The sequence below is a fragment of the Corticium candelabrum genome, chromosome 19, assembly GCF_963422355.1.
Source record: "Corticium candelabrum chromosome 19, ooCorCand1.1, whole genome shotgun sequence".
Lineage (NCBI taxonomy): Eukaryota > Metazoa > Porifera > Homoscleromorpha > Homosclerophorida > Plakinidae > Corticium > Corticium candelabrum.
In genome coordinates, this window is record NC_085103.1 from 2,885,067 (window position 1) to 2,898,730 (window position 13,664).

General features: G+C 38.7%; 2 protein-coding genes across 9 annotated transcripts in view; one reads left to right on the forward strand and one right to left on the reverse strand.

The window, feature by feature from the left end:
• The first annotated feature begins 55 nt into the window (after positions 1-55).
• Positions 56-8,437, forward strand: LOC134194770 (luc7-like protein 3). Of its 5 annotated transcripts, XR_009972236.1 has the most exons (9): positions 56-180; positions 242-308; positions 808-992; positions 2,708-2,782; positions 2,857-2,952; positions 4,356-4,535; positions 6,125-6,356; positions 6,428-6,501; positions 6,606-6,746. XR_009972236.1 is itself a non-coding variant. In XM_062663731.1 (8 exons), exons 1-8 carry the CDS (start codon positions 73-75, stop codon positions 8,305-8,307), a joined length of 996 nt encoding a protein of 331 aa, XP_062519715.1. In that variant the 5' UTR covers positions 56-72; the 3' UTR covers positions 8,308-8,437. The 5 variants fall into 5 exon arrangements, 2 of the variants coding, with proteins under 2 accessions (XP_062519715.1, XP_062519716.1); XR_009972234.1 differs by having other exon boundaries at positions 6,428-6,749; XR_009972235.1 differs by having other exon boundaries at positions 6,125-6,501.
• A 66-nt stretch (positions 8,438-8,503) lies between these two features.
• LOC134194768 (cyclin-T1-like) overlaps positions 8,504-13,664 on the reverse strand; it is a 5,887-nt gene continuing 726 nt past the window's right edge. Inside the window, exons 3-12 of one of the 4 annotated variants that reach the window (XM_062663728.1) lie at positions 11,361-11,489; positions 11,237-11,297; positions 11,120-11,182; positions 10,493-10,538; positions 10,348-10,438; positions 9,767-9,814; positions 9,632-9,704; positions 9,479-9,558; positions 9,323-9,392; positions 8,504-9,258 (exon numbers count right to left, since the gene is read on the reverse strand). In XM_062663728.1, the coding sequence (XP_062519712.1) occupies positions 8,504-9,258; positions 9,323-9,392; positions 9,479-9,558; positions 9,632-9,704; positions 9,767-9,814; positions 10,348-10,438; positions 10,493-10,538; positions 11,120-11,182; positions 11,237-11,297; positions 11,361-11,489 (1,416 nt within the window). Of the gene's footprint in view, positions 9,259-9,322; positions 9,393-9,478; positions 9,559-9,631; positions 9,705-9,766; positions 9,815-10,347; positions 10,439-10,492; positions 10,539-11,119; positions 11,298-11,360; positions 11,490-13,664 lie in introns of all 4 variants that reach the window. The other 3 variants (XM_062663729.1, XM_062663726.1, XM_062663727.1) reach the window with 3 other exon arrangements.

Sequence of the window (13,664 nt, forward strand, 5' to 3'; positions counted from 1 at the left end):
TTGCAAATCAACATCGTCTACTGACCATGCGCATGCAAGCCTACTGAGCATGCGCATTGTTCACGCGTGACAATGACGACTGACGCGTCGGCGCTTCTTGATGAGTTGATGGGCAGGACTCGGAATTTGCTTCCCTCAGAGAAGCACCTTGCAAACGAGCGACGTTGGTCTGATTCCGACGTAAGCGAAGCGTCTTGTCAACGGTGCTTGACGCAATCAATCATACTGAGTGACTTGTTAGGTATGCAAATACTTTCTGTGCGGATTCTGCCCGCACGAGCTGTTTACCAATACGAAAGCGGATTTGGGTGAGTGTTATTGTTACGGTTAGTTGATATTAATTGGTTGATATTAATTAACTTTAGATCTTTACAATCTTAAGGAAATAAAATATTTTGTGCATATAAACACGTGCGTAGGAGTTCTGTTGCGTGTGTGTGTGTGTGTGTGTGTGTGTGTGTGTGTGTGTGTGTGTGTGTGTGTGTGTGTGTGTGTGTGTGTGTGTGTGTGTGTGTGTGCGTGCGTGTGTGCTCATGCGTGGTGTGTGTGTTCATGCGTGGTGTGTGTGTGTGTGTGTGTGTGTGTGTGTGTGTGTGTGTGTGTGTGTGTGTGTGTGTTCGTGTGTGTGTGTGTGTGTGTGTGTGTGTGTGTGTACGTGCATGTGTAGCACTTTCATGATGCTGGTATTCTCTAGTTTTTGATATAACACCAACAGTCTAACCTACCTAACTACATTTCAAACAAGCGAAGACATGCCCCCTTTATTGACTCATTAATCTATGTACTGTTTTCTCTGTTTGTGCCCAGGCTCTTGTAGTAAAGTACATGACGAGGAACTGAAGAGAAACTATGAGGAGAGTGATTCGAAATGGAAGCGAGGTTACGAAGAAGACTTCCTTCGCTACTTAGAGAGTATTGTTGGTGACATGGACAAGAAGATAGATCGCGGACGTGGTCGACTGAAACAGAATGAAGAATATGTGAAAGAGGAGGTACGTACATATGCATGCTCAGTGGTCATTGATAAGTGCAGAGTATTGAAGAAATACAATTGCTAACTAAATGGCTTAATTAATAGTGTAGGGAGTGTGCATGCTGTGTGTTACTGTAGACTAAGAAATTTGGTGATTGTAATATGTGGTGAACTGGTTTAAAATGTTTGTCTATATTTTGGCAGTATACTGTAACAGTGTGTGTGTGTGTGTGTGTGTGTGTGTGTGTGTGTGTGTGGTGTTTGCAATACCCGACCACGTCTTTTGTTCGTTCGCAACCGAAATTGGCACTTGAAGGGGAAGGTTTGCGTTAAAAAATTAGAAAATTATGCACATGGTCCTCTCTCGAGGGGTCGACTTTCGCGTAATATTTCTTGGTAATGCAAACGCTACACATTCCAGTTCATTCGAACACACGTCCACACCAGTCCTATGTAGACTGTACGTGTCACCGTCCTTCGCAAAACTTTGAGCAATCAAATCTTTCTTGCCTCTTAACTAAATCGCTTTCGTTTCTCTATAAATTCTGATTGCATTTGCACCAAATCCAACCTACACGTTTCCTGTACCAAGTGCTACACGAGAGTGGTTTGTTGATTTCTATTGAAAAAAGCACCTTTAAGACAAGATTCGAATTCATTCAGCACATCCGGGACCTTGCCACAAAGATTGCACGTGACGTGTCCACACACTCTCAGACTGCCATCAGAATGCTACAGTATCTTGCCTGTATGAAGTCTTTGGGGCATGGATCTAGTATGTACTGTATTTTCATGAATAGTGCCTCATGCTCAAATTGTGCCCCATGGTGAGCCTCTAACGAAATAATAATTCCCCATGTTTGATTAGTGCTTCACCACAGTCGTATTCAAACCCATGCAGTTCTATATGCATGCGTGTCTATCCATGTGTGCATTTGAGATAAAATGAACACCAGATAGAACTACTGACTGACGATGAAGATTCAACGTGTATGCAACAGACCAGGAATACGACTCAAGTGAAAGCGAAAGTATCCAGGATGCTTACCAGTAAAGCCATGTCCACAATAGACCAGAATGGATCGCGATCGGGCTAATGAGAGTCCACACTGCACTTTAAAAGCGCTACCTCTGCCTCGTTTTTGGTATCACGTGATTGATGATCGATGTGTACATGTGGCTTCTTTGCTTGTGGAAAGCGTTGATAGTGACGTAAGGTGAGCGAGAACAAAGATGAGCGAGGAGTGCTAGGTGTAGCGTACATGGAGGTAACGCCTACTATTTCTAATTGGATTCAACCATCCGATCAAAACCACCGCGCGATGTGGATTGGATTTATCGCGATCCAGTTGCCAGTGTGGACAGGGCTTAAGACTGTAACACTACAACATTAGGTGCTTGGTCATGTTGTTTGTGTAGTGTCATCGAATAATGCAACAGTCGTGCTTGCAAAATATTAATGCCCCATGCTTGGATTGCTCCCCACATTTTAGAACTATGAAAATATTTAATAATATTTTAATTATTTATTCAAAAAGATAATATTTCTGTATAGAAATACAGTAGTTACTCTGTAGTTAGCACTTGCTTTGAGAACCAATCTAGACAAGTAGTCGAAAGAGATTTGTACAGATTGTGCCTTTCAGTCTGAAGTTGATCAATTGATAATAAAAAAGTAAAAAATTAAAATCAAAAATTAAAATTTAACATTTTTTGTTTACTTATTGTTGATAGACTAAGAGAATGCCACCTGAGAAAACAGAACGTGTGAAGAAACTTTCTGAGGCTATTAGCCAACAAGTTCAGAAGGTCGGTTGCATTGTTTCGTGTTAGTTGATGAAAGCGTGGAGGTTATTGATTGATCTCTGTGTGTTATGGTGTAGATGGAGGATCTGGGCAATGATGGATTAGTAGAGGAGGCTCAAGAAGTCATGCAAAAAGTTGAACAACTGAAACGAGAAAGAGACACAATTCTTATGGTGAGAGTTTGTCATTGTTAACACCCTCTATGTAGGGTAAGTGGGTCTTAACCCTCAACTGGGCACCCACCAACCAGGCAGGTGAGTCCCAGAGAGGTACATGTTTCCATGTAATCCATATGGTGCTAGTAACTGGCTTAGCGATTATTGATTGTGTGCGCTACGGTGAGGTGAACTTGCCAGCTCTGAACATCACGCCCAGTAGATATCAATGACTACCAGGAAAGCACTGATTCTTGTTGCTAACGATCCCCACACCAGATCACAGAAACTCTCCATCGATGGAAACAAGTCTGCTCTTACAGACATAACCGAATAGACAGTGAGAAAGAACCGACAGACTCGTTTCATTATATCGCTGTCACCACCCGGGATTGAACCCAGACCATCATGGTCAGAGAACCAGAACTCTAACCACTAGGCACTGTTTGTTGTTGTCATTGTTGTTGTTTTTATTGTTGTTATCATTGTTGTATTTGTAGTTGTTGTTTCTTGTTGTTTTGTTGTTTACTGTTTTTATTTATTACTGTTTGCTTGTTGTTTTTATTTATTACTGTTTGTTTGTTGTTTTTATTTATTACTGTTTGTTTGTTGTTTTTATTTATTACTGTTTGTTCGTTGTTTTTATTTATCACTGTTTGTTTGTTGTTTTTATTTATCACTGTTTGTTTATTGTTTTTATTTATTACTGTTTGTTTACTGTTTTTATTTATTACTGTTTGTTTATTGTTTTTATTTATTACTGTTTGTTTGTTGTTTTTGTTGTTTGTTTGTTTGTTGTTGTTTGTTTACTGTTTTTATTGTTTTGTTCTTTATTGTTCTTTATTGTTTACTGTTTTTATTGTTTTGTTCTTTATTGTTGTTATTGTTTATTGTTTTGTTGTTGTTTGTTACTGTTATCATTGTTGTTGTTATTGTTATTATTATTGTTGTGGTTATCATTGCTGTTGTTATCATTGTTGTTTGTTTGTTGTTTTGTTGTTTATTGTTATTTATTGTTGTTTATTATTGTGTTTATTGTTGTTTTGTTGTTGGTTTCGTGTTTGTTGTTTTGTTCTTTATTGTTGTTTTGTTGTTTGTTGTTGTTTATTATTGTTTACTATTGTTTTGTTGTTGTTTGTTACTGTTGTTATCATTGTTGTTATTATTGTTGCTGTTGTTATCATTGTTGTTCTCTATTGTTGTTTTGTTCTTTATTGTTATTTATGTTGTTTTGTTGTTGGTTTGTTGTTTGTTGTTTTGTTGTTGGTTTGTTGTTTGTTGTTTTGTTCTTTATTGTTGTTTGTTATTGTTTGTTGTTTTGTTGTTTATTGTTGTTTGTTGTTTATTATTGTTTGTTGTTTATTATTGTTTGTTGTTGTTTGTTACATTAAAGCTAAGCACACGTTTCTGACTTTCAATAGGCCAATAAATCTGCTCTAGCCATAATGCTGGACGACAACGTTGAGAAACGAATGGAAGTATGCGACGTCTGTGGTTCGTTCCTTGTTGTCAATGATCTGCAGGTTCGCGTCGATGCTCACGTGTCCGGCAAGCAGCACAGAGGATTTGCCATGTTGAGAGACAAGATCAGAGAAGTCAAGGTAAGAAACGATGTCACAGTCAGTTGAACTCGTGGATCTCTTGCAATTTGTCTCTGTGAGACTTGACAAATGCATCCGAGTTAAGGTAACACTATTGGTGTGAGACTATTTGATCACTAAGTGGGATTCAATTTACATTTATTGTTATCTTGATTAAGGCTTTAGTGCATGTTGACATGAACGGATGTATTGGAGGGACTGGTAGTTTGAGTAAAAATTCTCGTAGTTATTGCTTGTGACCGAAGGGTTGTAAATGAGTAGTTGCAGGCTAGCTGCACGGCATTGATTGCATTGTGTAAGGCTATGGGGACAACAAGTATTGAGTCATGGAAGTGTTAGCTCTTTATGACCCGCACAGCACAGGGGAGTGAAGTTGTAATGCCGATATGTTTGTGTGTGTGTGTGTCTGTCTGTCTGTCTGTCTCACTGTTTGTTTGTCTGTCTGTTTGTCTGTCTGTTTGTTTGTCTATTTGTCTCTCTGTCAGTGTTTGTTTGTCTGTCTGTTGTCTGTTTGTCTCTCTGTCTGTCTGTCTGTTCGTCCGTCTGTCTGTCCGTCTATCTGTCTGTCCGACCATCCGTCTGTCTGTCTGTAACATAATATCTCTAAAATGCCTTACGCATCACTGAAATTTTTTAATATGAAGTTGTTGCCAAAAAATTTGGACGAATTGGCACACATGGTCATGCATTCCGATCCCTTCACAGATGGCTTTAGTGCTTAATAGTGATAGAAGAAATGGATGATATACAGTATGACATTTTGACCAGCTGGTGAAAGAAATTGTTGGAAGCAATGTAGTAACAGTTTTCCCGACTTTTGGTATTTGGTCACGTGATTTTATTAGATCACGTGATTTTTTAGTTTGTGTGGTGGTTGTGGGACGGTTGTATGATCTATACGAATTCGTAGACGGCCAGTTACGTTGTATGGGTAGCAAACGTACCTGCACAAGACCGGCTGAAGTCCCTATCGCCATCGGCTGATGACGAGGTTCACTGTGATGCGGCCCGTTTTTTACACGGATGTCAACATACGTATCATAACGTGTGGGCGTGTCTGTCTTGTACTCTCTGCGTCGTGTGATTGTCTAACAATTGGAATTTTTATTCACCTGTCTCTTTGGATTTCGATCTAATAAAACTTGCATTAAATTGTATTGTCTGTATAACACACTGTAATGTCCGAATAAGCGTGTGTCCATAATAATGTCCCCGAGGCGTTAAATTGGGAGCAAAACAACTCGAGAAACAGAATATCAAATCGAAGTCTGTACTCAAACAAGCGAGTCTTCGTATACTGCACTGTGTGCACGGTTGTCGAGTAACTTGGCAATGGATCTTGTTGAATTGGCTTATTTGGATGTATCAAGATGTGATGATATTCAGGGGGGGGTTAAAGGGGTGAAGTGAGGTGTTCAAGTGTGGTTCAGTAGACACATGAAGTCAATTACTGTCAACCTAAGATGTTCGTAGTTTACACCAGTGAGTGTCTCTTGAATAGGCGCCCCGGGGGCTAACTCAGGCACAAACCAGCTTATTTGCTTTTAAGCATTACTGGCACTTATTTGGACGTTTACATTGTATTAAAGGTTGAATGAGATAAAGTGGGATGTAACAGCAAACTGATAGGGAAGGGTATTAAGTAGAACACGTTTATCGAAGCGGTAGAGTCTGCTGCAGTGGAATGTGGCCCACCATCGTAAACAGACATCAATCAGGTTAGAGTGTGTCATGCACTACCAAAAGTCAGCGTATTGTTGTGAGAACAGGCGGCTGTGACTAATATTCTTGCCAGAACAACCAGTTCCGTACACTTTGAAGGTAACAATGTTTCTCGGCCTTAACGTTTGCATTGCATGCACGACGTGCTTGTCCCTATTTACTAACTCAAGTTACGCGCTAAAGATTGAAGAAGAATTTGTGAAGTGTTTCGATGTGACTCGTACAGAAAAGGGAAAAAATCGAGGTTAGACGTGTGTTGCAGTTTACGACCTACCGGCTGTTTGTAGACGCGGGAAGCTTTGGTTGTATTCAGTAACTGATTTTGGCTCGTCTGATTATGTATGATAGGCGGAGAAGGAGAAAATCAGGGACGAGCGTCGTCGCGACTGGCAGCAGCAGAGGAACACAAGAGAAAGTGATTACAATGGGAGACAACACGGCGATCGGCACCGAGACAGACGGGATGAGAGAAGAGATGAGAGGCGACACAGGCACCGCAGCAGGTACGTGTTGTGTAGATGTGTGTAGAACGGGGGAGGGGGGTTTGAAGGGCACACATGCACACACACACACACACACACACACACACAAACACACACACACAAACACACAAACACACACACACAAACACACACACACACACACACACACACACACACACACACACACACACACACCACTCAGCAGTGGCTGTACATGATTGAAGGGTAGTCTGATTTTGTGTTTTTTCTGTGGTTGTGATTGCACTCAATGTGTATCCCGTGTGTGTAGTTAGAGCTGAACGACGTAACACGTTTAAGTCTTAGGTGTTTTACAATAACAAACAACTGGTTAGGTGGTGTGTTAACATGTGGTTGGGTTGAATTCATTTTTCTGGCAGTTGTTGCAGGTCTTGAATGTGTCTAGGTAAGGCAGCCATCCCAGTCCTTTGGCCAGCCATCCATTGAATGTAGTCCTGCAACTAGGCCACTGCTCATCTCTTTCTATGCAATTATAGCAGGCTTTACCCCTTGGCATAGTTTCACATACTGATGATAAGTGCCATGGGCTATCACAAATCAATGAGTCAAGCTTCCTAACTTTTACTTGTCTTTTGTTTTCTGATGACTGCGTTTGAGTTCCCGACGATTGATTTACGTTCCTTCAGAGTGGACAACATTGCAGCAGCAATTCTGCCGGAGGAAGCACCGTCTGGTTAATTAACTACCAGTAATGGTGAAAGGATGGGAATTGCCTCTTGGGCAGCAGGCGCTTTCGCATTTGGAGAAGAGAACCAATATAAAATTTAATGATAACGCAGAGTATGATGCTGATCAATTTCTAAGTGTTTGTGTTCATTACATTATATAATAGTACAATCATGTATGCATACAGTGAAAGAGTGCCAAGGTGTTATTAAATTAATTCAAGTTACCTGAAACAAAATTGCTATCCAAGTAAGGCAGTGGGCTTTATGTCCCAAATGGCACCTACTAATTTGGTTGCTAGGGCTCAAAGAGGTACATGTAGTGTACATGTGCATGATGCTGCATGGTGAAGTCCACAGAGCAGTGACAACAGCTCTATGTGTATGGATACATTATGAATATATTATGCATATATAATTATAATATATATATATATATATAATTATGTTATATATGTTATATATTATATTATATGTTATATATTATATTATATGTTATATATTATATTATATGTTATATTATGATATTGCACATTTTGTGAACGTCCGATCAAATTTGGCAGAAGTCTGGTCAAAAGCTACTTTGGTCTGAGTTTATGTCCCGCCAACTTTTTTTCCTTAATTCAAGCACTGCACACACACACACACACACACACACACACACACACACACACACACACACCACACACACCACACACATTCATCGTGTGGTGTAATTAATCAATTGTGTGTAGGTCTCGGTCTGGTGAACGACGTAGAAAGAGACACTCACGAAGTCGCAGCAGGAGTCGCGAAGGAGACCGTCGTCGCCACTCAAACAGCCGATCCGACAAGAAGCGCCACAGCCAAGACGAGCGCCACTAGCATCAAGATTCACAAAGACGACTGATGACACCGTGCAGTGAGATTGGTATAGTCAAGTACGTCTGCATGATGAACTCATCATGTTCAATCCGTGTAGTCTAATTCGTTATAATATGCCCATACAACTCTACCCCTCTGTCTATATACGCTCAACCACACAACATTGTCATACAAAAATATTTATTGTTAGTCATTGTCATTTTTCGGTGGGTAAAGGAGGTGGGGTGGGTGGGGGGTTCCTCGGTAGGGGTGGCAGGGGAGGAATGGGAGGCGGACGACTGGCATCCGCGTCGTCATCAAGTATCTCTCCAGGTTCCAGGTCCTCGACTTTCCGTTTTTTACTCGGTTGTGTATCACTGGTGTGCGAGTGACCGGGGGGTCGTGTCTGGCCTTTGTAATGATGTGAGTGGTGTTGTCGCTCTTTCGTCTTGTCCTTCTCGTGCGGTCGATCCAGTCGATCGTGTGAGTGTTTACGGTGGTGGTGTGGTTGCTGGTGATGTCGGTGTGCATGCGAGTGCGAGCGGTGATGTTCGCCCGGACGCTGAGATTGAGAGTGGTGCACGACGCCGCTTCCCTTACTGGAAGACGACTGAGTACGGTGTCTTTGTAGTGGATCCGTTGATACACTAGAATGGCTACTATGGTGGCGACCCGTCTGAGACTTCACGGTCTGACCGTTCGGTGCCGATTTGTCGTCACTTTTTGTGTGCGTGTCTTGATGTGTAGGGCGCAATATATTGCCCAGTTCCTTGTGTTTATACGGAGTATGTACCAATGGCTCTAGTTTTGGAAGTGCCGGCATCTCGGTAGCCACTTGAGTGTCCGGTACGGGTGGTTTGGGAAGCGGTTGTGGCGTCAGTTGTCGACTGACCGGCTGACTCTTAGTACCAGACGCGTGAGCCGAAGTCTTTCCTTTTGAGCTCGAGTGAGCTTCACTGCTTCCATTCGAACCTTGGAATCACAATTGAGAAACGTACACACAACGAACAAACGACAGTCCAGCTAGTGTCCTTACCTAAAGTAGCCGCCATGCTGCTGCTACTCGAAGAGCCTGAAACGGAGGTCTTATCTCCCTTGTCGGGTCTCTATACATAGTGAGACCACAACACATTCGTTCGCATCAATCTGTGGGTATCTATGGGTATCTATCTATCTATCTGTGTATGTATACCTTGTTCATCGTGCTGGCTAATTTACGTCTCAGTTTGCTTGGACTCTTCTCGAATATCCGTAGGAACTCCTCGGTGAGAGCTAGAAAGACAAACGACCAAGACGATCGTCACTTGGTGAAGGCACTCTGAGAGAAGAAATGAATCCTGCACACCATCCAACTTTGACTTTGTTACGGATTTATCGATATATGTCCACCAGTCTTTGCCGTCGGCCGACTTTGGTACCTAGGGGGGGAGGAGAAATCGGTGACATTCAAACAATCAGAATTAAGAAGGTTGGGAAATACGTTAGGTCCTGAAAGGATGTGTGTGTGGGTATGACTCATCACTCGGTCCTTCATAGTAAGCACATTTGGGTTAGCAAGTGTCCATGCTGAATGATATGTGGGAACCTCTCGTATAGTATGCCACGATATCACTCAATGCTACACACATGTGCACACACACACGTGCGCACGCACACACACACACACACACACACACACACACACACGTGCGCACGCACACACACACACACACACACACACACACACACACACACACACGTGCGTGCGCGCGCACACACACACACACACACGTGCGTGTCCTGTATGACATCATTCCATGAGCTGATAACCTACTCCTAAGAGAAACTTGATCTTTATAATTTCTTGATTACAATAATTTAATAATTTTGCATTGATTTAATTATTTTGCATTGATTTAATAATTAATTAATTAATTATTTATTATTATTTTTATTACATTAATTAATTAGTAATTAATTATTTTTATTACATTAATTAATTATTTATTATTTATTTTTTATTACCTTAATTATTTATTTATTAATTTGGCTTCCACTGAAAAAATCTGGATAATTACTCACTTCTATCTTGGCCCACTTGCATGCCAGGTGAATGCACACACATGCTACTGTCGTTGGTTTATGTTCCAAGCACATCGTTGTGAGATGCAAACTGTACAAGTAGGACAGTCAGACTGAGAGTGATAGCTGCGGCACGAGTGTGTACCTGTTCGTTGCCATAAAGTATGCCGTTTGAGCCAGCTCTTTACTTACTATAGCCAGATGTACAAACACACACTCACATTAGTTTAGTATTGTAGTTTTGCATCACATCTGTCTGTCTGTCTGTGTGTTTGTCTGTCCATCTGTCTGTCTCTGTACATTTGTATGTCTGTCGTTCTGTCTGTCCATGTGTCAAATACGTATATTTTGTCTGTCTGTCTATCTGTCTGTGTGTCTGTCTGTCCATCTGTCTGTCTCTGTACGTTTGTATGTCAGTCGTTCTGTCTGTCCATCTGTCATTCTGTCTGTCAAATACGTATATTTTTGTCTGTCTGTCTATCTGTCTGTGTGTTTGTCTGTCCATCTGTCTGTGTGTTTGCCTGTCCATCTGTCTGTCTGTTCATCTGTGACAATGTCTGTCTGTCTGTCCATCTCTCATTCTGTCTGTCAAATACGTATATTTTTAGTCTGTCTGTCCACTGTCTGTCCATCTGTCTCAGTCTTCCTCTCCATTTGTCTGTCTGACTTTCTGTCTGTGGTCTGCTCACCCCTCGCGATCAGTAAATCCATCAACCAGTCCTTCCGAACATAAATTACAACCAAACCCGACTCATCAACACACACAACTCACAGTTCATTAGTTGCGTTCCCTTTACCACATGAGAGTGAGGATGATCTAAAGATACTTCGAATCCTACACACCAACCAAATAAACCACCACACACGATCACACCCACACATCTCTTACCCAGCGTCTGAAGCATCAAAAGCTCATTGACTACGAGATTCTCGGCCGCCTTCTTGTATGGCTTTCACACAATACAATGCATGTTATTCCATGGACCATCATAACACTATCCAGTTGTGTGCACCTCACTGCTCGTGTCAAGGTGTGGACTCTCTCTGTTGAGGCATGCATGAGATACGCGTATGACATGCTCTAGTTTTCGTGGATCTTCCTCGATTTTAGCAGACAAGAACAAAGCGCATGTGGCAATGTCCTACAAACAAAATAAATAAATTAATTTCTGACATTTTAAAATGGCATTTCCACATGAAGGTAATAAATGCCTGCCACGTTTAGTCCACTATATTACCAGCTTGTGAATACAATGTCACGTTTAGTTATGTTTGACTGCAATGATGACACACACACACACACACACACACAGTGGTATGGATTGTACAGTATGTGTATGTAAGTAACAAGAAACTAATGCGTCTCCCTCATTCTGTGTATACCCAACATTTGCGACCTCCGTCATCCCCCCCCCCCCCCCCCCGTAGATATGACATCAAATGTGAGTTACATAGTGACCTTAGTATGCCAACAGTGAAGAGAAATGAGAAGACAACATACAAGAAACTTAGGCGTGTATTGGTCATACTTAGTAACTACATCAGCAAGTGGGGCGGACATCGCCTCATACCATCATTACACAAAATATGGGGTCACTACATGTATCCAACCATCTTTGATATCTGCTGTCCACGGAGAGTCGAATAAGCAAGTATACACTGTAGTAAGCTACATAAACGGCCTGCACGGACTTTTAGGGCCCGGCCTGCATCAACACAATGTATTTCTTGGTTTGGTCTCTTTGCGCACAGAAAGTCTGGAGTTATAGTAGCAATTAGTCTTGCTAGCCATGCCCTTTTGCATGGCTAGGGAGACTATGGATTGTCAAATTCTAAGAACTGGTTTGGGTACGTTAAGGCGTTGGGGTTCATTGGGGGTTTGGGGTTGGGGTTGGGGTTGGCTGAGCTCGTTGTACAGCAGGTATGCCTATGTACAGCAGGTATGCCTCTGTACAGCTAGATACTTTACTGCAGTGCCTGATAAGTTAGCAATCGAAATGATACACTGCTCACTTGGTAGATAGAAAATACATAATAAATTTATATTTACCGCCTGTTGCACTGAGAACGTCTCGGGACGTCAGGAGGATGAGAATCTAATAATCAAGTTGATGTGGCCGTAGCCTTGTCTAATAGCCGGACACAATTTTTGGGATGCAAACAAATGCAAGTCACAATTCAAAACGAAAGACCAGATTATAAATAAGTGATAACATTGACAAAATAAAAAATAAGAAACAAAATAAAAATTTAAAAAAATTAAAATTATAATTATAATTTAAATAAAAAAGTTTATGAAAATCCTAGGGTTAACCCTAACTCCAATTCTAACCCTAACCTAAAATAAAAAAGGTAAAAATTAAAATAAATTTAAAAAATTAAAAAACTTAATAAAAAGTTACTAAACTAAATTAAAAATTAAATTAAAATTATAAAAATACAATTAATTAAAATAAAAATTTAAAAAAATAAAATTAAAAAATTTAAAAAAATTATAATTTAATATTTTTATAAAAATTAAAAAATTAAAATAAATTAAAAAAATAAATATTAAAACCAAAATAATACGTAAACAATTAAAAATTAAAATTTAAAAATATAATAGAATAAATATTAAAATTAAAAAAATTTAAAGTATAAAATTAATAATAAAATTAAATTCTAAAAAGTAAATAAAAATAAAACTAAGTAAAGTAAATTAAAATATAAAAATAAAAATTAAAATATAGAAATAAAAATATAAAAATAAAAATATAAAAATTAAAATTAAAATATAGAAATAAAAATATAAAAATAAAAGTAAAAATATAAAAATATAAATAAAAATATAAAAATAAAAATATAAATAAAAATATAAAAATATAAATAAAAATATAAATATAAATATAAAAGTAAAAATATAAATAAAAATATAAAATTAAATATAAAAATATACAAAAATTAATATAAAAATAAAAATTTAAATATAAAATTAAAAATTAAAATATAAAAAAATAGAAATAGAAGTAAAAATATAAAAATAAAAATTAAAATATAAAAATATAAATATAAATATAAAACTAAAAATTAAAATATAAAAATAAAAATTAAAATATAAAAATATATAAATTAAAATTAAAATATAAAAATATAAATAAAGATATAAAAATAAATAAAAATATAAATATAAATAAAAATATAAAAATATAAATAAAAATATAAAAATTAAAATTAAAATATAAAAATAAAAATTAAAAAATTAAAAGTAAAAATAAAATAGAAATTAAGATCTAAAAATAATAAAAAAATAAAAATGTAACAATATGTATTTAAATATT

Bases quoted from the DNA above. Each gene is read 5' to 3' on its own strand.
- LOC134194770 (XM_062663731.1), top strand. From the start codon at position 73: ATGACGACTGACGCGTCGGCGCTTCTTGATGAGTTGATGGGCAGGACT. The intron at 309-807 runs GTGAGTGTTATT...GTTTGTGCCCAG, and splicing joins CAATACGAAAGCGGATTTGG to GCTCTTGTAGTAAAGTACAT. The intron at 2,783-2,856 runs GTCGGTTGCATT...GTTATGGTGTAG, and splicing joins TTAGCCAACAAGTTCAGAAG to ATGGAGGATCTGGGCAATGA.